The 23,379-nt window shown below is 42.1% G+C and overlaps 1 protein-coding gene across 5 annotated transcripts in view; it reads left to right on the top strand.

Annotated features, from left to right (window-relative positions):
- The first annotated feature begins 2,314 nt into the window (after nucleotides 1-2,314).
- LOC137640282 (protein lin-54 homolog) overlaps nucleotides 2,315-23,379 on the top strand; it is a 72,469-nt gene continuing 51,404 nt past the window's right edge. For 2 of the 5 annotated variants that reach the window (XM_068372888.1, XM_068372884.1), the window contains exons 1-8: nucleotides 2,315-2,451; nucleotides 15,083-15,243; nucleotides 15,580-15,742; nucleotides 15,865-16,070; nucleotides 16,343-16,585; nucleotides 16,878-17,078; nucleotides 19,100-19,144; nucleotides 21,951-22,082. In XM_068372888.1, the coding sequence (XP_068228989.1) occupies nucleotides 2,433-2,451; nucleotides 15,083-15,243; nucleotides 15,580-15,742; nucleotides 15,865-16,070; nucleotides 16,343-16,585; nucleotides 16,878-17,078; nucleotides 19,100-19,144; nucleotides 21,951-22,082 (1,170 nt within the window). In that variant the 5' untranslated portion in view covers nucleotides 2,315-2,432. Of the gene's footprint in view, nucleotides 2,452-2,575; nucleotides 2,853-15,082; nucleotides 15,244-15,579; nucleotides 15,743-15,864; nucleotides 16,071-16,342; nucleotides 16,586-16,877; nucleotides 17,079-19,099; nucleotides 19,145-21,950; nucleotides 22,083-23,379 lie in introns of those variants that run through there. The other 3 variants (XM_068372885.1, XM_068372886.1, XM_068372887.1) reach the window with 3 other exon arrangements.

Below are 23,379 nucleotides of genomic sequence, written 5' to 3'. Positions count from 1 at the left end.
AAGAACGTGCAACACCAAGTCTTCACTGGACGGAATATATCGAAGTTAATAACAAGATAGGTTAAAAAAAAATCGATAATTTACACCGGAAATATCCTTTTTAAGCACACCGTGCGTATCGAATTATTATTATTATTATTATTATTATTATTATTATTATTATTATTATTATTATTATTACAAGCTAAGCTACAACCCTAGTTTGAAAAAGCAGATGCAATAAGCCCATGCAAGGGCTTATAGAGGAAAAAATAGCCTAGTGAGGAAAAGAAACTAGGAAATAAATGCACTACAATAGAAGTAATATACAATAAAAATAAAATGTTTTAAGAACAGTAACAACATGAAATTATATCTTTCATATATAAACTATGAATTTAAAAAAAAACGAAGGATGAGAAATAAGATAGAACGTGTACCCTCAAACAAAAGAACTCTAATCGAAAACAGTGGAATGCCATGATAAAGAGGCCATGACACTTCCCAAGAGAACAAGGGTTTGATTTTGGACTGTCCTTCTCCTAATAGAGCTGCTTACTATAGCTAAAGAGTCTCTTCTACCCTTACCAAGAGGAAAGTAACCACTGAACAATTGCATTGCGGTAGTTAACCCCTTGAACAAAAATACAATTATTTGGTAATCTCAGTGGTGTCAGGTGTATGAGGACAGAGGAGAATGTGAAAATAATAGGCCAGACTATTTGGTAGATGTGTAGGCAAAGACACAATGAGCCGTAACCAGAGAGGGGGATTTAGGGTAGCTTTACGGGTATAATTAATAATAGAGAAAAACACTCGTAGGCCTACAGCTAAGTGTTGAAAAGAGGCGAATTGATAAAACCATGAAGTTCAAAGTTTCTTAGGTCTTTATTTCAATAGAGTGCCCAAGACTACTTATGTTGGATTTATAAGGTGCTTATTCATCTAACTATAATTTCGGCGTCAATGACCTTCGATGTTTGGATGCCAGAAAACTTCAAATTATTCATTCATTATGGCTATAATTTACTCATAAATTAAACTTATAAGCTGTGCGTCTATTACATCCAAAGACAATAATCATTTTGAAGTAATTTAACAGACGTAACTTTCCTTTTCCACATTAGGGAAAATTATGTTTCTGATATTACGAACTGAAATTTGGTAACCGTGATAGCATTATTTATAAGGGGTCTTGATAAGTATTTAACATACAATTGTAATCACCCTTTGATAAATCTAATAAATCAATAAATTATGACTACCAGCTTGAGTTATATGGCATTTAATAACGGATAAAACTTTATTACTCAAATGGATTTCTATAGAAATATAGCATTTTCATTGTAATTTTTAGTAAATTGAAGAATCGAATCGGTAGCAAATAAGAAAGCAAATATAAACTTGTGAATTATTTTAATAAAAACTGAAAAAAAATAGTATTCGGTACGAGTTTTGTTGATTCTGATGCATATGTATATATTAAGAGATCTGAGACATAATATATTCGTGATGGTGTCTTATTAATTCTGATTTATTACTCAAGATCAGGATTTTACACTTTGAGTTCTCCCGGTAAAGGTTTGTTTAGGTGTCGTCTCCATCTATTGGCAGAGAAGAATATTAGCAATCCGGGCAAAATTTTCAGTATAAAATTATGAAATTTATCGAGAATTGCGAGATTTGCATATTTTAAAAGTAAATTTAAAGAAAGATAATAAATTTTAGGTTATCAACTTTCTTTACTAAAAAAATTAACTTCATAATGTTTTAGGCAAAGTCCTAACAAAACGTAAACACAAAAGTAAGAAACTATAATTCATTAGGCATTTCTCATCTATATAATATATTCATAATTATTAGAAGCACATTATAAAATCAAACTGAAAAACGTTTCATAGAAATAAATCTCTAAGAATTTTAATTTCTGTCCTTCGCGTAAAGTGACAGCTCTGTAGTATGACTTCTCTTTAGCAGTTCGAGTCCCGTGACGACAAATAAATTCAATGTGCCCTGACTTTTCATGACCTTATGTTGAGGCCCCAATAAAACAAATAGATGAACTTCTTTTATTTCAACATTCTATGGTACACATTCTTTCTATAAATAGGGCAATGGAAGGGGGCAGACCCTCCGTATGTTTATTACGAGACTGAATGTTTTTGGCGGAAGTTCACGGCTTGAACAGAGATGGCGGGAGTGGAATTCAACGTGCCAAATGTAATATCGTGATTTTTGAGAAAAGTATTTACGATTTTATAACACCATACATTACAAGTTCTTGGATTAATATTAACAAAATGATATACGATAATAACGATAAATAACAGGAATAGATTATTTTACCACATCGGCGGTAATGTTTGTAGATTTGGCAACAGTGTATCTACGCAGGCAGGCAGCAGGGCACTATGGGCTAGTAATGGTGGGCGCGTGAGTTTGAACATCTCAAAATGCCTCACAATAATCCAGGTATGTCACTTTTCATCAATGTTTCCTTCCTTCGCACTTCCTTGCCGTATTTAGTGGGGCCCTTTTGCTTTGTAGTAGCCGTAAAAGGCCACGTATATCCCAGAAAGTAGGCAATATTGTGCCAGGGAATATTGCCCCCCACCCTTGTAAACACGACCCAAAATAGCGATAATCAATGAAAACAAACGTCGAAAAAATCGTATAATTTCCTTATAGAAAGCTAAAAAGTTGTCAGGTTTTAGGGTAAAGCTTCTCTCCACCTGGAAAACCTACCCATTGCCCACTAAACCCCGAACTGCTATTGTGGCCGTCGAAAAATAGCTCGACATTGGAGTTTTGTCGAAGTTCGACACATCCAAAGTTAGGGTTAACTAGCCTATAGGCTTAAACGAAATTCATGGGTAAGTGTTCGAAGTGGAATTATTTTTATTATCAACCTACATGATTAATCAAGTCACTTATATACATATGGGGACGCAAATGTCAGGACTATATGCGAAATATCCAGTTACAATTTGCCAACCAGTCCTACTGTATCCTATTTCCTTGTCGTATTTTAGTGTTTTTATAAGGCTGGTATTATAAAATGCTGTTCTCATCATGCTAATATATTAATCATATCTTAAATTGCAGATAATTATATTTTAACAGGTAAAGTTGACACTAGGTACTTTGTTATAGTAAGTTAGGCACCTTTTGTTTAGGGGTCCCTGTGAGCTATAACAAACTAGTCGTGAGGAGATACTAGGATATTAAGTGAATATGAACAGGACGTCCGATGTCTGCTTGGAGCCTTTGTATATCAGCACCCAGTTCCTCCAGCGTGCATACAAAATGGACACCGGCACCTAAACTTCCCCCCTTAACCTAACCTACAGTGTCCTTAACTAGAAACCTTCGTGAACAAATGCTTGTATCTTCTGTGAAGAATTCAGTGAACTCATTGAGATGATTATCATTGAGGGAGCCTTTGTATATCAGCGGCCAGTTCCACACTTGTTCATTAAAATGGGCATCAACTAACCTAAACTTTCCCCCCTAACCTAACCTACAAGGCATGTCCTTAGCTACTTACATAACGGGTGGAGCTATCCCCCCCCTCACGCTGCCGTATTCTCAGTTAGCTGTAATCATGCATACAGGTGGCCGCTATCATACATACACCCCTCACGGATAAAAGTGAATTAGTTATTTATGAAGATTTCTATCTTTGAATGGATGACATACTAAATCCTGCTGTATAGGACTTGAAAAACAGCTGTCAAAGTAAAGTAAGTAAGTAATTACCCAATGGAGGTTAACGCTCCCCTGCAAACCTCCTTACACTGCCGTATTCTTAGCCATCATTATAAATACAGGTGGCCGCTGTCATACATACATCCTGTCTGTTTTGAGTACTAGTACTTCAAACCCCCCCCCTCCCTCATTGTAAGGCCTTGGATCCTAGGTTGGGTTAGGGGAACGGGAAGTTCCGATGAATATTAGTGACTGTGCACGAATAAAGATTTATCGTGACAGGTCTTAGGCTGCTTGTTAAGGTTAACCTGACATGGAATCCCTGTCACGGTGTATTATGTTAGCCTAGCGTATTTTTTTCTATATGCGTAGCTATCCATTAATACCCAGACTTTATTTGTAATTATGGTTTGGTTTGTAATTAGATATCTTACAAAGATCTTCATATTTTTCAATTACCTTTTTGTCTATTTATTTTCGTTTCTAAGTAATGATGTGTCAAATTACTTGGTTCTTTCCATCTCCTTATCCTATTAATCTAGCTCACTATCCCACATTAGTGGCCTGAGGTATCGGAAAATTTATCTCATTGTGGTTCCTTTTTTGATAGAAAGTTAACGAGAATATTGTTGGAGTTATTAGCAAGAATAAGATTATTCAAACTTGAGAGAATGGCATATATGGGAAATGCCAGATTAATCGACTATGTACAAGCATAAAAATTAAATTGTTAGCTGGTTATTATGGGCTGTGGGGAACTATTGCCACTGTAAAGAAAAAGAAAATAAGTATGTTTTTAAACCAAACCAATGTTACCCCGTATTATTATTATTACTAGCCAAGCTATAACCCTAGTTGGAAAAGCAAGATGCTACAAGCTCAAGGACTCCAATAGGGAAAAATAGCCCTGTGAGGAAAGGAAATAAGGAAATAAATAAATGATGAGAACTAATTAACAATAAATCATTCTAAAAACGGTAACGTCAAAACAGCCATAACATTGTTTACCTTGACACTCATTTACCTTGTTTTGACATTACAGTGATATGAGTTTTACAGGGATGTTTACAACTTAACCTAGCTTGAAGTACTGCATCCTTCATGACTGGTGGGTAACGCCCCCTTTTTTCCCCTACTTTCCACACCTCGTACTTCCTATAGGATGTTGAGGATGATATTGTAACCTTGAAAAGTCGAGTGCTTTTTTGGTCTTGATGGGAAAAAATGAAAAAAAAAATGGAGAAACCTCATTTAAATTCTTTTTGGAAGCTCTGTAGATCGGTGGACACAGGACGGATTAGGCATTGAAAAAGGGAAGTTCAATCAATTTACCCAATTAGATATATACCCTATCCTAAAGTCCATCCACATAACCTTACCTACATCAATGTGTCATTATCAGGGGCTAATGCCCCCCTGCAACTCCCCAGTTACGTTTACGAGAATTAGTTAAAAACTACTGTTTTCTTCTAACGAGGTTTCCACATCTAATACTTTTCTTAAAGTTGCAAAGGCCACCTGAATCTCTTCTGCCGTTACCTAAACTGAATTTTAGCTTTGTAAGCTACAAATTAGAGGGTAGGATTTACCTTTACCCTCCTTTACTTAACCCAACCTAGATAACATATCTTATTTGTCGATGAAGAAAGATATTTAAGAACAGCCACTATTATAATTTAATAGAAATACTGTATTTATATTAAGAAAATATGAAAATATACTTGAAAGAAAGTATGCTTGAGAGTATAGATAAATTGAATTGGAACTTAACCCCTTAAAGGGAAACGCTAATGTAAACATATTACTGTATTATGTGATTTTAGTGTAGATTGTTCTTTGTATAAAAACAATAACAAGGATGATAGCATGGTACATAATTAGGTTTTTCACCACAGAATAATTCTTGTAGTATCACATTAGAAGGCACTTCAGTTAGAGCTTCTGATGCTATGTGGAAGTACTTATTGGCAGGGGAAGAAGCAGTCGCACTGGCTGCTATTTCACCTGCTTCAGGTGCGCAAAAACAGTAAAGTGTAGATACGGGCTTTGAGAGAGCAGTTATACATTGTCCATTGACCTTGAATTTGTGTCATATTAATGAATCATTACTTAAAACTGGTTTGTTCCTACACACATACGAACCATTTGCTCTTTACTGTGGTTATATTGTTCCGGCATCGCTGGAAACTTGCCATAAACTTTATATGTGAGGTACAGTATAACAATCTGCTGCTAATTAGTGTGGGTTAGACCGGCCACCCTGCTCACACGCTCATCCAGTGTATTGCGTCACTTTTGTTTAACTGTAAAGACAACTGGCTGTAAACTCGGAGCTGTTGGTAGGTGATGAAAGAGGAAGTCTAAAAGGGATTATTCTCTCTTGGGGTTTTTCCTGAAGGTGAAAAACTTCTAACTTCTTACTCCGGAGCCATTTTCCTTCCTCGGGGACTGCTCGTTCTGTCTTCTTTGGAGGATGCACGAGTAAGTGTTGATCGTGTGACCCCTGGATAACCCTCGACGGATCCCCAGGCTTCTTCTGTCGACTCGTTGTAAAGAAGGCGTCTGGAGGTTGGAGACCAGTCATCGACCTCTCAGCTCTGAACAAGTTTGTCAAACAAACTCCGTTCAGCATGGAGACGGCAGACAAGGTCAGATTAGCAGTAAGACCGCAAGACTTCATGTGCACACTGGACCTAAAGGACGCGTACTTCCAGATCCCAGTCCGTCTTCAAGGAAGTACTTCCATTAGTGAAGCGGTGGCACCCATGACTGCAGGGGAGTCTCCCTCTTTGACACTTGCGTCAGCTCTAGCCTTCCTTGGTGTTTCGTGTTCCCTTTTAAGTGGGAAGTCACATCTGCTTCCGTAGGGATTGGCTATGGCCTTCCTACCCCCGTGAGCCTCTGGAGTTGTGTTCCCTCTAGCAGGTCTCGTGCCCTTTGCAGAAATACCCTCCGCAACTTCTTACCTAGAGTTGTGGGCAGGTTCTCGGAGTCCTTGCCAGGCTGCAGCATGCTTAGTCTACTCAGCAGTACCCTCCGGGACAGGTCCTGTGGTCACAGCCTTCTCACCGTGCTTCTAAGGCACAGTGAATCTCTAGGAGCCTTGTGAGGCAGGCCCTCAAGGGTCCTTGCCTTGGGCGTCAACTGCTTTCGGGGTAAGCACCGGCTGCTATTCTGTTTTCGGGAGTACGCATTCATAGACAAGCCACCTTGCCTAGCTTGTATCCACTTGAGCGATCGCTCCTGAAGGTTCTACTGTAATAGTCCTTGGTTAAACTGTACTTGGCATATTCCGTTGAATTCTGGGCGCCATCCCCAAAGGAGGACAGAGAGATTAGAAGTTTTATAGGGAATAGTAACCTAATTGATAGCATCAATCAGATTCCCTGTACAGTTCACCTTATGCTGTGCACTGTAGGCACAGCTAAGGTCTTTACCATGTCTATCTAACCCCCTTTTTAGCCTTCTACTTCATTTCTACCTTGCTGTCCAAAGTATTTTTGTTTTTTACGTTATAATACATCTGCAAGAAGGAACAAGCGACTTGGCAAAAGTCATGACATGGAAGGAATGACATTATTATGGTAGACTGTGTAGGATTAAGCTGTGCATTTGTCGTATCCTTGTGACAGCTCTCCTTCCCACTGGCATATGAATGTTGGGGAAGGTTTATTTAAATAGTGGAACTCAAAAACTTATTTGATAACCTTGAATTCAATTTTCTGATATTAATTTATATTTGTTCCGCAGCTGGAATACAAACCACGCTATTTAATAGGGGTATACTTTCGGCGTAGCTGAAATGACGAGCCATTAATTTTTAACGAGGGTTAACTAACCACAGTGCTAGTGGGTTAGGGAGGGTAGCTTGCTACCGCTCCCCCTCACACACCTGTGATTGAGCTCACTTTGCTTTCGGCTCAGATGGTGAACGGACGTTGCTGTTCTTCATCCTTGCTGACAATTGGCAGCCATTAATGCTTTTTCTTTTCTCTTTTCTCTTAGACTGTGTGTTTGTGAAGTTGACTTCTGGGACCATGCGCACCTGCCCTGGACTATCCGACCGCCCCTGTGGAATATTTATGTCTGCGGTGGAGACTGATCCTCACGCCCTTAGTCCTTCTTGGAGAGGTCAACGGTGTGTTAGTGTCAACAAGTGTAGTGAGTGTAGGGAGTGGTCTTCCTCCCAGTGGGAGAGGTTTTCGCGACGGCGGAAGAAGTCCAAGCGGGATATTTCTCCTTCGAAGATTGTTTCGAAGGGAGGAAAACCCAAGGCATCTTCTTCCGTCACCCAACCTCCTCCGAAGCTCCTACTCGGTCTGTCTCTTTCAAGAGACCGTCGAGTAGTAGCGTAGACCAATTTATTTCTGACCAACTCCGCGTCTCGAGAGATAAGGTTGCTTCCCCTAGCGAAGCAGCACCACCTCTCCCCCCGGGGGAGGCCTTGTCACTAACCTCCGTGTTTCAGATTTAGGGCTCACAGGTTCGCCCTCCAAGGAGGCATTGCTTGAGTTCATCCGCATGGGTGCTTCTGTCAAGCAATCGTCGTCGCCATCAGAGGTGGATCCCCTGACACTTGTCGATGTTGTTGTGTCAGAGGTGTCTCATGCGACATCACCCATCTCCTCTGCCACTCCAAACTCTACTGTAGCTGCCGACTTAGTTTCTCCCGTTCCTGACCATCCTCCGAGGGGGAAAGTTAAGTTCATCATCGGTCTCTCCTGCTAGTGTTTCTTTCCCTCGGGGGAGTGCACTTAGAGACTCCTCTTCGGAAGACTGCTGACGGTCAGCTTGCTGATCCAACGGCCCCCAGAGGGCGCATCCGTCGGAAGGCTTGCCTTCCTCTTCGCCTTAGAGGCCTTCCTTCACCTGTGGTGAGGGGGTGCCTCTTTGGTTCAACGTCTTCAATGCAGTCCCCCGCAGAGGAGCCTCTAAACCAATCATCCATCATCGCACCTGCAACTAGTCTTGTGACTTCGGTCCTTGACCTCTTTGCAGATCGTTCGCGATCTCCTTCGGTGGATGGTTGTCCTTTTAAAGGACACATCGACCATCCATCCAACAGACCTGCTATTGTGCGCCATCACTCTCGCCCTGCGCACCAAGCGCCCTGACCAGCGGTCACCAGCAGCTCGTCATTCACCAATGCTTCGGCGCACCACCCTTCCTGCTCTCCCTCATAAAGGGCAGCAGCCTCACGTGCTTACGTGCCAACATGCGCTTACGCGCCAACATGCACTCACGCGCCAACGTGATCTTCAGTGCTCTCCTGCGCACACGCGCCCACGATCACCTGCGCACCCTGCACAAACATGCTTAGGTTGTCTACGCGCCAGCACACCACAGCGCACTTGCACTCTACTGTGTGCCAACGCTCTCCTGCGCCCACGCCCATGATCTCCTATGTGCTACCACCCACCTGCGCGCCAGCACTCCTTGTCGCCAGCGCTCACCTGCGCGCCAAATTTCTCCTACACGCCAGTTACCTACGCCAACGTGTGCGCCCCAAAAAACCTGCGCGCAAGGTCTTCGGTGAGGCGACACCCTCGTTGCCCTCACCTGCGCGCCAGTGTTCATCAGACCATATATGCTAACCTGCGCGCCCTCTTTCTTCTGCGCACACACAGAGATGCGCACGCGCACCCTCTCTCTCCTACAGACGCGTGCCAACACTCTCCCGCGCTCATCATGATTCTCTCGAGCGCGCGCGTGAAAATATTCTCCTACGCGCGCGTTCTCTCCTACGTACACACACCAACACTCGCGCGCTCATCATGATTCTTCTGCCCACGCGCGCGCTCTCTCCTACGGATACTCGCCAACAGTCTCCCGCGGGCGACCACCAATATTCTCCCTCGCATGAGCACCATTATTCTTCCTCGCGCGGCGCCAATATTCTCCCGTGCGCGAGCATGTGCACCAATAGGCACGTCATCCGGCAAGGTCGCCATTGCCTCATTCCCCTCCCCGCAAGCGCATACTATCGCGCATTGTGGGAGAAGGGAAACATTTTCATGCAGAGGGGTTCAGGATCCCTAAGCTGCATTCTAAGGCGAACCCACCTATTCCAGTAACTCCTCCCAGGGAACCTTCGGTCCCTTTCCCTGCAGGGGGTCTGTCTGACAGTGCGCCTGTCAGCCATCAGTCCTGGTTCAATGCCTTGATCAGAGTCGTAACCTAGGCTTTCAAGCCTGCCCTGTCTGATCGCTCATCAGAGCGACCTATAGCTCTAGATCTAGGGCATGGAACCATGGCTTCCTCTACCCCTTTGAAGAGGAAATGAGGAGTTTCGGATGCGGTCACTTCCACGAGGGCGAAACTGACTCCACGCAGACTATTGAGGCAAGTTCCTCCTATTCCTCAGACAAACTCTCCATCCCTTTCGGACGAAGATCTCCCGTCACCCAGGGAACCACGCAGAGAGAGAGACCAACATCTCACCAATGGAGGAAATCTCTCTTCACGCCGAAGAGTTCCTCGCAGTCTGAGAACAGAAGGGACATGCCACACACATCAATGTTGGAGTCTTACCTCCTTCCCCGGAAGGAATCCAAAGACTCCAAAACCATGCCAAAGTCCTCCACTAGGGCTAGGTTGGAGCCAGCCAGCCACTCAGGGAATGTCGTGACTCTCCCCAAGAAGAGCCTTTGAGGACAGAAGGAGACTTCACTGCAAGTCCTACAACAGGAGGAGACCAGCAGGAGTAAGAACATGCATTCTAGCAGGTTCTGACTCTAATGAGGGTTCTCAACGAGTTTTCCAACCCAGAGATCCCCCCCTCGAGAGGGCAAAGACATGGTCCTAGACTGTGTCTTTGGTACTCAAAAACCCTCTTGAGACCAGTGCAGCCCTGTCCTGGTCTCAAGGGGTGAAGAGTACCAGGGACAAAATCGCCCAGCAAATTTCCGAGATGTCCTCCTCCAACCGTTCCTGTACCACGAACAAGCTCCTCCCACCACCTCGCGTACAGCAGAGGAGGTACTTCGAGATCCTGGAGGAGCCCAGTTCAGCTCTTCCTCTTCACCACTCGCTGGAAGAGGTAATCAGGGGAGTCCCTCTTGAGAGACTCTCCAACCAGCAGGTCTCGTTCTCGGCAGCCGAGATCCTCAACTAAGAGAAGGTCACGAAGTATGCTATGCAAGCAACTTCGTGGCTTGATATCTGGTTAGGGACCTTAGGTATCCTGATATGATCAGAGGATTTCTCCTAGGAACGTACCAGGAAAGCTATGGAAAACTTCCTTCTCTCAGGTACTCGCACGATCGAATTTCTTGGCCACCAAGTCTCGAAATTGTGGGCAAATACCATCTTGATACGTCGAGATGCAGTAGCTGAGAGGTTCCACTAGAAGGTCCCTAGCGTCGAGATCAATAGGCTTAGACATTCCTCCGTAGAGGGGTCTCATCTGTTTGAGCCTAAGGATATGGAACATGCTGCTGAGAGGTGGAGGGAGTCTCATCAAGACTCCCTCCTCCATAGGTCTTTAACATCTAAGCCCTATAAACCTCCAGCATCACAGCAGTCCCGTCCAACCAAGACCACAACGACGACAGAAACTGGAGCAAAGACAACAGTGTCCAAGCCCTTTCTTGTCACAGACAGGAAAGGCAAAAAGTCCTCCAGGGGAGGGAAAAATCTTAGAGGAAGCAGCCGAGGCTGCAAACGCTAGGATAGGCAGTCCCCCTGCATGTCCACCAGTGGGGAGATGCCTACAAAGTTGTGCAAACAGGTGGAAGCAACTCGGGGCCAATTCCTGGACAATCTCCGTGATCAGTCTAGGATATCGCGTCCCGTTCATAACATCTCTACCTCCCTTGACCAGGAATCCAGTGTCATTGAACTCCCTTGCCATGGGATCGGCGAATGGGCAAGTCCTTTGGGCAGAAGTCCAGACCCTGTTGAAGAAGGGCGCTCTCCAAGAGGTCCTCGACGGATCCCCAGGCTTCTTCTGTCGACTCTTGTAAAGAAGGCGTCTGGAGGCTGGAGACCAGTCATTGACCTCTCAGCTCTAAACAAGTTTGTCAAACAAACTCCGTTCAGCATGAAGACGGCAGACACGGTCAGACTAGCAGTAAGACTGCAAGACTTCATGTGCACACTGGACCTAAAGGACGCGTACTTCCAGATCCCAGTCCGTCTTCAAGGAAGTACTTAAAATTCAGCCTTGACAACAGAATATACCAGTTCAAGGTGCTGTGCTTCGGTCTTTCCACAGCACCACAAGTCTTCATCAGAGTGTTTACCCTAGTGTCATCTTGGGCACTCAGGATTGGCATCCGTCTCCTCCGTTATCTGGACGACTGGCTAATCCTAGCAGACTCTGTGTCAACCCTTCTTCAACACCGAGACAAACTTCTGAGACTTTGCCAGGATCTAGGGATCATGGTAAATCTCGAGAAGTCCTCTCTACTTCCCACTCAAAGACTGGTATACTTAGGTATGATTGTAGACACCATTCTTCACAAAGCCTTTCCATCAGACAGGATAGCAAGGCTGAGAAAGGTTGCAAGACCTTTTCTCAGACGAGAAGAACTTCCAGCCCAATCGTGGCTACGTCTCCTCGGTCGCCTTTCATTGCTGGTCCGTCTAGTTCCCAATGGTCGCCTCAGGATGAGATCCCTCCAGTGGCGACTCAAGTCCCAGTGGAATCAAGCTCACGACTCCCCAGACATCCAGATCCCCACGGAACCTGGGTGACAGACGAGAATCTACAAAAGGGGGTGGACCTTCTCGTCCTCCCCCCGGATTTGACGCTTCAAAAAAAGCATGGGGGGGCCTACGTGCTGCACCACATGACCTCAGGCCTCTGGTCAGAGTTAGAAAAGTACCTCCACATAAATCTCCTAGAGATGAAGGCCGTCTTTCTGGCCCTTCAACAGTTCCAGGCATCACTCTGTGGTGGTGATGAGCGATAACACCACAGTAGTGGCCTACATCAACAAACAAGGAGGTACTTTTTCACAGCAACTATCCCATCTAGCAGTAGAGATACTGAGATGGGCCGAAATCCACTCGAAACCACTATCGGCACGCTTCATTCCGGGCAAAAGGAATGTGCTCGCCGACAACCTGAGCAGAGCATCTCAGATAGTGAGTACCGAGTGGTCTTTGGATCATCTAGTAGCCAACAAAGTCCTGTCTTTGTGGGGTTCTCCGACTGTGGACCTCTTCGCAACGGCCCTGAACTTCAGGCTCCCGCTGTACTGTTCCCCAGTCCCAGACCCCAAGGCTCTCTGGCAAGATGCTTTCCAACAACGGTGGGACAACATCGACGTTTACGCCTTTCCCCCATTCTGTCTGATGAGGAGGGTACTCGACAAGACCAGAACATAGGTCAATTTTTCAATGACCCTTATAGCTCCGCTATGGCATCACGCACAATGGTTCCCGGACCTTCTGCAACTCCTAACGGAGCCTCCAAGAGAACTCCCTCCACGACACAATCTACCCAAACAACCACGTGCCAACATCTTCCATAAAGCCGTAGCTTCGCTACGACTTCACGCCTGGAGACTATCCAGCATCTCCTCTCTGAGAGATTATTTTCACAACAAGTTGCGATTAGGATATCTCGACATCTGCGAAAATCATCAGCAGCAGTCTACCAGGTAAAGCGGAAAGTCTTCTGTGGTTGGTGTCGTGGAAGGGGTATCTCTCCACTCGATGTCACTATTCCAGCAATAGCGGAGTTCCTCGTGTATTTGCGTGAAGAAATGCGCCTATCGGTCTCGGCAGTGAAAGGCTATCGCTCAGCCTTGAGCCTCGCTTCAAGACTGAAAGAAATAGACATTTCTTCATTGCTAGAACTTTCTCTACTTATATGGAGTTGTGAAGTTACCTGCCCCCAGTCAGAAGTGAGACCTCCCCCCATGGAACGTGGTTCGAGTTCTCAGGTCTCTTAAGAGACCTCCCTATGAACCATTACGCCAGGCAACAGATCGCCACCTTACTTGGAAGATGGTGTTCCTGCTAGCTTTGGCTTCGGCCAAGCGAGTCAGCGAACTTCATGGTCTCTCATATGACATCGCCCATTCAAGGGGATGGGGAGAAGTAACGTTCAGCTTCGTCCCTGAGTTTATTGCTAAGACTCAGAACTTGGGAGTAGCGGATCCTCGATTTGACTCCTTCTGGATTTCTAGTCTCCGTACTGTAACAGATGATCCAGACCATCTCTTACTAAGCCCAGTAAGGAGTTTGAGGCTGTACCTCAAGAGAAGAGCCTTGTGTGCCTGCACTATTCGTCAACACAGGAAGGACCAAGAGGAGGGTCACCAAGAACATCTCAGCATGGATTCGCAGGGTCATTGACCTTACACTGAATCCAGACCCTCCTCCGTCACGTCGCCCCCAGAGCACATGATGTCAGGAGCATAGCTACGTCCCTGGCCTTCAAAAGAAATTATTCAGTGACGCAGGTTCTTCAAGCTGGGGTGTGGAAACGTCAAAACACGTTCACATCCCACTCCCTGCAAGACGTGACCCACAGGAGACTCGATATGTTTTCTATCGGTCCTGTGGTGGCTGCACAAGAGCTGGTTTAACACCTTAAACTCCTTATTGGACAAGTAGCAGAAGGTTGAGGGCATTGTTACCCGGTTTTAGTCAGCATGAATGAAAAGGTTTGACTGGGCCTTATCGTTTTCTTCATCATCCCCTCTCTTGGGGAAAGCAGCATCCTGGGTTCTCTGCATAGCTGACCTCAAACCACTGCAGGTAAACCATGCTCCCTTGTGTACCTAGTATTAAGATTAATACTGTTACGTCCCCATACCCTGACGAGGTGGTATTAGGAAAGTCCTAGTGCACAGTTTTCCATCTAAAGAACTTCGGAACAACTTTCTATGACGAGTCACATTTCTACATACCTTCACACAGCTTGCGTAGGCCGCGAACCTTGCGTAGCAAGGTTTTAACAAGGTGCAGGGACTCCTTACTCCCTGAGTGCTAACACACTCAGATAAGGAGCCCCTTGTTAAAGCCAAAAAGCCAGACTGGCTGGGATGTCCACCCTTCCTAATGGGTGAGTCACCCCTATTAAATAGCGTGGTTTGTATTCCAGTTACGGAACAAATGACAAATTCGTAGATAATTTGTATTTTTCCTAACTATACAAACCTTAGCTATTTAACCAAACTTGCCCGCCAGCCCTATCCCCTTGAAGTCCTACCTCCAAGCAAAGTTAGCTCAATCACAGGTGTGTGAGGGGCAGCTGTAGTAATCTACCCTCCCTAACCTCCGCTAACTAGCGGTGTGGGTAGTTAACCCTCGTTAGAAATTAATGGCTCGTCATTTCAGCTATGGCGAAAGTAATACCTCTTATTAAATAGCTAAGGTTTGTATAGTTAGGAAAAATACAAATTGTCATTTTTATTGATATCATGAATTTTTATTACAGATAAAGACTTGACTGATGGAAGTAACACCGTGTTTATTGATGCTTCTGCTCTTGGCGAGCTGTCCACCCAGTTAACGCAGCATGACTTGGAACAGTTAGTTGGATTCAATATTCATTCTGCTGAATTTGAGGCACTTCAAGAAGAAATCCCTGAACCTCATGTAAGAATTTATTGTTCAAGAATACTGAATTTGATTCAATACCTTCTCTTTCATTATAGCCTTTATAGGTGTGAATGGTTTCTTAGCTATACTGTATACGTTTAATTTAATTTTCGGTCATTACGAATGATCAAATAAGATATGTAATGGTATTATTATTAACCCGGGGCATTTTTACATGGTTTTTTTGTAGCCCTACTTTGTAAATTTACCCATAGCTTCTTGAATGTTGTTTATCTTCATGGTTATATATAGAACTTTATATAGTATACTGTATACACAGTGTATGCAGGCTACAATTTAGATACAGTCAGTATTTGTTTTGTTGATTTACAGGTTGTTGACTCGAGTGGTGTACTGATATCAGATGGCGTCACAGTTGGTAATATTGTGGAGGTGGCGGGTGCCGGTGGGGGCATGGTGGATGAGGCACAACATCTGGATGCTCATGACCAACCTATGGAGGTTGATTCTCTTGCAGATCAGGCACAAGTTATTGGTTAGTGCTTTGATTTTGTAAAGACAATTTGATTAATATATGTGATTATTTTTATAAGACGTTAGAGTTGCAAGCTCTGTTGTACGTGTATGTTTTAGAAGATTATTAAAATTTATCTCCAGGAGACATAGAAATGCTTCACCCTGGGGGCAACTTGATAGCGATGGGAGGGGAGGAACTGACAACCACCGCAGACACAAGCACAGCAGCGCTTCTGGCCACAGCCTCGACAGGGTCGTCCGAAGGATCGGCACACCAGATTGTATCGGAAGGTCCCCAGCTAATCAAGAGTAGCCTAGGGCAATTTGTGGTCCTACAACAGAATCAAGTAAGGGTAGGAGTTACACTGATTCTAGGTTACTGTAGTTTTTTTTTTTTTGATCATGTTCATCTTAAACTTTTTCATAACTGGATTTTTAGGAATTGAGTTTATACTTAGCCATCAGCTTGATTGTTAAGTAGAAAACGACAAGTAAATAGAAGCCTTGCGATTTGCTTTAAATGATATATACAGTACCGAATAAAGTATTTGTTTTATAACCCATCCAAGTCCTTACCAGACCCAATTTTCTTATGATTATTCTTGTCTCATTTCAACAGAACTCCATATCCCTTGGATCTCTGAGTAATCGTATCATGACCTCAAGTGGCCACATAACTACTATGGCGGGTTTAGGCAACAACAATAGTAATAATAAACAAGTAGTTGTTAATACTTCCCAGTTGGGGGGATCGTTGAGAGCACAGCCAACCATGGTTATGGCCCAGCCAGTCGTTCAGTCGCCGCAGGTTCGAACGGTACAGCTAAAACAAGCCCAGCAATCACAATCACAAAATAGTGGAGTAAGTTGAATGATAAGATTAATTCTTCATCTTCTTCGTCTAGGGCTTTTCTTGCTATGCAGGGTCGCTATTTCTGGAAAGCCATTTCCAATTTCTTCTGTCTCCGATGTCCTCCACCATGAGATCTGTCTCCTCCATATCCACTGTTACACACTCCATCCACCTTCTCTTTAGTCTCCCCCTCTTCCTACCTGATAAGATCAATAGAAGTTAGATAAAAAACTTATGAATTTACTGTTCTCTGTTTTTAATGAACTTTTCTAATTAATGATTTTCTCAATTTAATTTGTAGACCGTGACTAAGGTGATAATTACGAGTCAGGCCGGTGGTGTTAGTAGTTTGGGAGGACAACAGTTAAGGCTTGTAACTAGTCAGAATAGTGGAACAACACAAGTGTCGGCATCTCCAACCAAATTGACTCTCCAACAAGCACAGCAAATGGGTATCATAGGACTGTCGCCATCGAAGCCCGTCGCCCAGTCACCCAATAAGGTGAGATTATAAATACTGTAAATATTTTTATATGAAAAGAAAGGGGTTGTGGTGATCTGTTGTTAGCATCCTTACCTGGTGATTGCCAGACTGGGGTTTGAGTTCTACTCAAACTCATTAGTTCCTTTGGTCACTGCAACCTCACCGTCCTTGTGAGCTAAGGATGGGGGGTTTGGGGGAGCCTATAGGTCTATCTGCTTAGTTATCAGCAGCCATTGCCTGGCCCTCCTTGGTCCTAGCTTTGGTGGAGAGGGGCCTTGGGTGCTAGTCATATGTAATATGGTCAGCCTCTAGGGCATTATCCTGCTTGATAGGGCAATGTCACTGTCCCTTACCTCTGCCATTCATGCCCGACCTTTAGACCTTTAAAGGTAGGACTGTACATTTACTTATTATTAAGTCTTTTTAAACATTGGCAGAGGTTTAGCATTATTTCATCATTATCTTTATGCCCGGCTTGAGCAAACATTCCAGTCCATACAGAATAATAATTCTTAAATAAAGGGCTCATGTTTGTAAAACTTTATAGGAGAAATCATATAGATTTGCTATGGTGAACAATTAGAATTGAAAAATAAACGCAATATGCTGTACACTTCGGAAATGCATAAATTTTTAAAACTGCTATGTACTCAAACTAGTGGATAATTAATGAAATTAAAATAGTTTTGATCATACAGTATGTGTTTATTTGTGGTGGATTATTATCAGGAGTTTGAAATAAATTATTTTAATTTAACTTTGAAAGACCCTTTTCGAAATGCTTTTTTTTTTTATTGTACAAATAACTTTACAGACTTTTTATATGATATTGGGGAGGGAGAATATAGTACTGTTTAAGATAATGAAAGGAAATGACTAGCTGGTTTTGTGAGCCTAGCTTAGTATAATCAAGTAAAAATTGAACACTCACTCTGCTATGAAATCATGTAATGGAGACAAAGTGTAGAAGTGCTTGATGATACGCATGATCGCATGATATATGAGCACGTAGCAATACGCAAAAATCTCTTAAATGTACTGTACTAAGTCCCGGGGCAAATGGGTTGAATTTTAGTGAGAACTTATTACTAGATGATTGATTACTAGTTCTATCCAAGAAGTTTTTCAACTGAGTGTGCTTATGATAATAGTGAAACCTTAGATACGAAAGTTTTTGTACTATACGAAAAACTCATTTTACGAAAGTACACGCTGTACGAAGAATTTTTTAACCATCTTACGTCATGAAACGAAATTCGCTGAAAATTTTAAAATCATGTTATATGTAAAACAGGACTCATTAAACAAAAAAAAGTACAGTAATGTTACGAAAGCCATTCGAGAACGAATTAATTTTGTATCCTAGGGTATTATTGTATTTATTTATTCAGACTTGAAAATTTTATGAGATAAAAATTTGAATAAGTTGAAGTGGAACAACTACCTTGAAAAAAAATGTCTGAAATGGAATAAAAGAAAGAAGTTATTACAGTATACCCACAGAAGCATCATCTGATAGTCAGAATTTGTTGAAGGGTTGGTTTTATGGAAATCAGGTAATGTAGCAAATTTTAATTACTGTAATTTTAGTTCCTTTGTTCATCTAATAACCCTTTTACCCCCAAAGGACGTACTGGTACGTTTCACAAAAGCCATCCCTTTACCCCCATGGGTGTACCGGTACGTCCTTGCCAAAAAAATGCTATAAATTTTTTTTTTTTTCATATTTTTGATAATTTTTTGAGAAAATTCAGGTATTTTCCAAGAGAATGAGACCAACCTGACCTCTCTATGACAAAAACTAAGGCTGTTAGAGCAATTTAAAAAAAAATATACTGCAAAATGTGCTGGGAAAAAAATCCCCTCTGGGGGTTAAGGGTTGGAAATTTCCAAAAAGCCTGGGGGTAAAAGGGATAATTTAGCAGCTCTGCTTGTAATATTTACTAGTCGGAAAGCAAAATCAGATTCTCTACTTCAGTTCTGATTGATTCTGACTGTAAATGAATGGTTTGTATATAAAAGTGGCTTTCCCATTGCAGTACTTGGAATCATCTCTTCCACAAGAATTCACAAAACACGTCAAGGTATTGGTAACAGATTTTTGTTCTAAAACAAAACCCATTAGTTTATATAAGCCTAATCTGTGTAGTCAGCACTCCAACACACACACTATTTTAACCATAAATTGAATGAGACGAACACTTTCTGTCTGGCCAGCTTTAAATGGGGGTAGGTTTAATTTAGTCCTAGTTTGTATTCAGCTAACCCCTTTGTTAACAGTTTGTCAGAATCTAATTCTCGAGTTTATGATTATTATTATATTTTGTTTTAGGATTATCGATACTGTCAGTGTACCATATCTTGGATCTTAGTTGAAATAATAGATTTAGTTTATCCTGATGGGAATTTTTAACAGTGGAGGAGGTAATAAGTGCAGGTGGGTTAATGCATTAGCTAGGTAATAGATACAGTATTTACTTGTTGAATTTTGTGCAAATACTCATGGTGCAGTGAAGATGTATTGTTATTCCAGGTAAATAGCACCTTATAGTCGCTGTGGAAAAAAAATCACCTTTTGCTATTCTATGCGAGATGTAGAGGCCAGGTTAGTTTGCTACGTTTGACTTGTGATGTATGTGAAAGACTGAGCACAATTTTATTTCCTAGTTTTATAATGCAAATAGACACTATGCAGGTCAAAGAAAGGGGTCCATTTTTTTTTCAATTTCTAAGAAGAAAGGGCAGCTTGGTGCTTTGCCCTATTGAGTCCATGAGGGAGTACTTCTGCAGGACTACATCTTCTTGGGCTTCTACCTCCATGTTGTTCACAATCATGGGTCGTAAGAAAGCCCCCATCTTCAAGATCACTATATCTTGCTGGCTGAGACTGATGATTGCATGATCATATTAGTGGCCTTTTAAATAAGACCTAGCTCAGCTTGAAGTTAAAGCCCATGAGTTCTAAGGAATCTTCTACTTTGTGTAAAGGAAGTAACATGGTTTAAGGTTTAAAGGTCGGTCATGAATGGCAGAGACAATGGACAATGACCATGCCCTAGAGACTGACCATATATACATATGGTCAGTGCCCAAATCCTCTCCCCACCCAAGCTAAGACTATGGAGTGGCTGTTGTTGACTCATCAGGTAGAAGAGTACGCTCCATCAAATCCCCGATCCGTAGCTCACAAGGCTGATGAGTTTGTAGACTCAAAAAGAAACTACCGACCTTTAGTGGGACTTGAACCCCAGTCCGGCGATTGTCAGGCAAGGACGATTCCAACAACTATTCATTTTTGCATAGCTCTATCTAATAGATATTGCAATTACTACAGTTCATGAGGTCTGTGGAATTGTTTGCTATTTTCAGGGCAAGAACAAGAAAACAATCTTTCTTTGAATTGAACCCCAGTCCGGCGATTGTCAGGCAAGGACGTTTCCAACAACTATTCATTTTTGCATAGCTCTATCTAATAGATATTGCAATTACTATAGTTCATGAGGTCTGTGGAATTGTTTGCTATTATCAGGGCAAGAACAAGAAAATAATCTTTCTTTGAATTCTACTTAGCTGTGATACACAAATACTTGGATATCTAATCTCTGGATCTAGCAACACTGGCCAAACAAACGTACAAGAGACAGCAGGCATGAAATTTTCATCTTTTTCTACATCCTCTTAATCTTTCCCTCTTACTGTGGTGCCTGAAGAGGTAAAGAAAAGCTAAAGCATATGATAAGATTTCCTAATTTCTAAATGATCGCTCCTTAGTCTTTAGGTCTTCATTTATGTGGGTAACTTTACCAATTTTCTAACCTGTATCAGTGTCAAGTGATATTGCTTTCACTATCCCACCCTCAGTAATGATTCACTGAATAGGGTGTAGTGCTTTCAGTGCTTCTTTCTTGGTACATTGCAGGCATTACAGTATTATTATCATTGTTATTATTACTAGCTAAGCCACAACCCTAGTTGGAAAAGCAAGATGCTACAAGCCCAAGGGCTCTAATAGGGAAAAATAGCCCATTGAGGAAAGGAAATAAGGAAATAAATACAATAAACGATATGAGAAATAATGAACAATTAGAATAAAATATTTTAAAAACAGTAACAACATCAAAACAGATATTTCATATATAAACTATAAAAAAGATTTAAGTCAGCCTGTTTAACATGAGCATTTGCTGCAAGTTTGAACTTTTGAGGTTCTACCGATTCAACTACCCTATTAGGATCATTTCACAACTTGGTCACAGCTAGAATAAAACTTTTGGAATACTTAAAAGTTTTTTTTTTTTTAAACCTTCCATTGGCCCCTAGGCTGCACTTTCTTTCATTGTATATCATTCTACTTTACTTTAATTTCTGCTTCCTTTATTCCATTCTGCTGTCCAACCTCTTGTACATTTTACTTCAGTGAAACAGCTGACTTCCCAAATTACAATAGGGTGCTGGATGACCTCACCGGCCCCAGCAGCAGGCTATATAGTCCAAATTTGTAAGTTATTAGAAGTAATTCGGGAAACTTATGATAAACGAGTCCACAAACTTTTTTTTTCTCCCTCCCATCCCTGCAGTCTTTCAATCTTATGAATGGTGCACAACAGAGCGAGGATCTCGAGTTTAGAGGATTTGGGAACGTTCATATTTAGTTTTTATTTATGGGAATGTCTATGATTTGTCTCATGACAGATAAGGCGTATGATTGATAGTTTTTATGGAAAATTTATTTTATTTTTGATAGGACTTAGTTAATTTGAAGGTTGCTAGTTCAAGGGATTAACATTTAAACTTCAGAGGATATCGCTCAACTTTTGTTAGTATTTTTCTTATTTTTCCTTTCATGGAATATTAAATTTTCCTCCTGGTTGATATATTTTATCTCTGTAGATTGTTGTTCAACGGGTGGGCATGGGGTCGTCGTCACCTGTGAAAAGTCCCACGAAAGTTATGATGCCTGTATCAATGGGCATGAAGTCACCCACAAAAATTGCACCTGCCCCTCCTTCAGGACAGTCACAGGTAAGCTTCTTATATATTCTTTCATAAAGATTATAATAAATTTTCATATGTTCTTTCTTTATACATTCTAGTTGTTTGTCATTAAATTTGTTACATCATAACTCCATCAGTTACATGTATGATCACATTGAGGGTCTGATGTCCCCTGACATATTCTTTTGTCAAATAGTCAGACACAAAATGGTTCTCTCTTGATGCCATCGAGACCTTCAGGTACCAATTAGTTACTTTCCCTATAATTGGTTTTCTCACAGATGGGGAGGCCAAATTGTTATATTGATTTGCAAGGCGAGAAGTATGTTGCATTATATAGATAGAGCTTTAAGTCTGCACATTGTTGATATGTCTATTGGTCAAATCGGGGATGAGGAAGCTTCTTGATTCTGCACATTGTTGATTTATCTCTTGTCGAAAATTGATGTGAGGAAGCGAGGTACTGCAATGATGGATCTTTGTACCCTGTTGTATACGTTACATTGAAGACCTCCCCAACCCCCACATGTTCCCAGAGGTGTAGGCCGAAAAGAAATGGACACCCACAATGAAGAAAGCTACTATATCCAATTTAGACACCTCAACCATCAGAACCAACCATGCTCAGTGTCACATATTCAGCTTTTATAAGGCCAAGACAACTCGGAAATTCCAGAGCTCTTTTCTTCCCTATGAAGATTGTACTTCTCTATATTTAAGCTCTCAACACTCAGAAGACATTGACTTCCCATTTACTCTTTGATGGGATTTCAGTCCTTCATCAAAGTCTCTGGTACAGATTTTCTACATGTGGTGCTTTTTTCCATGAATTATGGATATCGGAAGAGCAGAAAGAAGGGGTAGAGCAGTAGGCGTTGGATGTTATCAGAATTTGTTACAGACTCACATTTCCAGAGACAAGGTCCCCCACTTATAGTATCGGGGGGATTATGGAATGTGGTGGTGATTCATTGAGATTCAGGACCACTAACAAAGAAGTGGGGGCAATGATTTAGGTTGTGATGGATTGATGAAGGGATGGGCACAGTTTCGTTATTTGTTTCTGGCTTGGAAAGGAATTCGTGGTTAGTGCCAAATCACTGTCCTGTTCGTCTGAATGGGTTTCTTTACCAGATCCCCTCAATGATGTAGGTACTGTATTAGAATCAATGAGGAAGTTATGGCGCAGAGGGACTAGCTGTCTTTCTTAAACCTACAGGATTAATACTTTTGCATCTTATTACATAGATTTTGGACAACAGTAAAACTTTATGGCAAGTAGGTTGGCCAAGGCACCACAAACCTGTTGTGTTACTACCCCAAG

This window comes from Palaemon carinicauda, chromosome 4, assembly GCF_036898095.1.
Source record: "Palaemon carinicauda isolate YSFRI2023 chromosome 4, ASM3689809v2, whole genome shotgun sequence".
NCBI classification, from domain to species: Eukaryota; Metazoa; Arthropoda; class Malacostraca; order Decapoda; family Palaemonidae; genus Palaemon; species Palaemon carinicauda.
The sequence above is the reverse complement of the archived record's forward strand: the minus strand, read 5'-3'. Positions and strand labels throughout refer to the sequence as shown.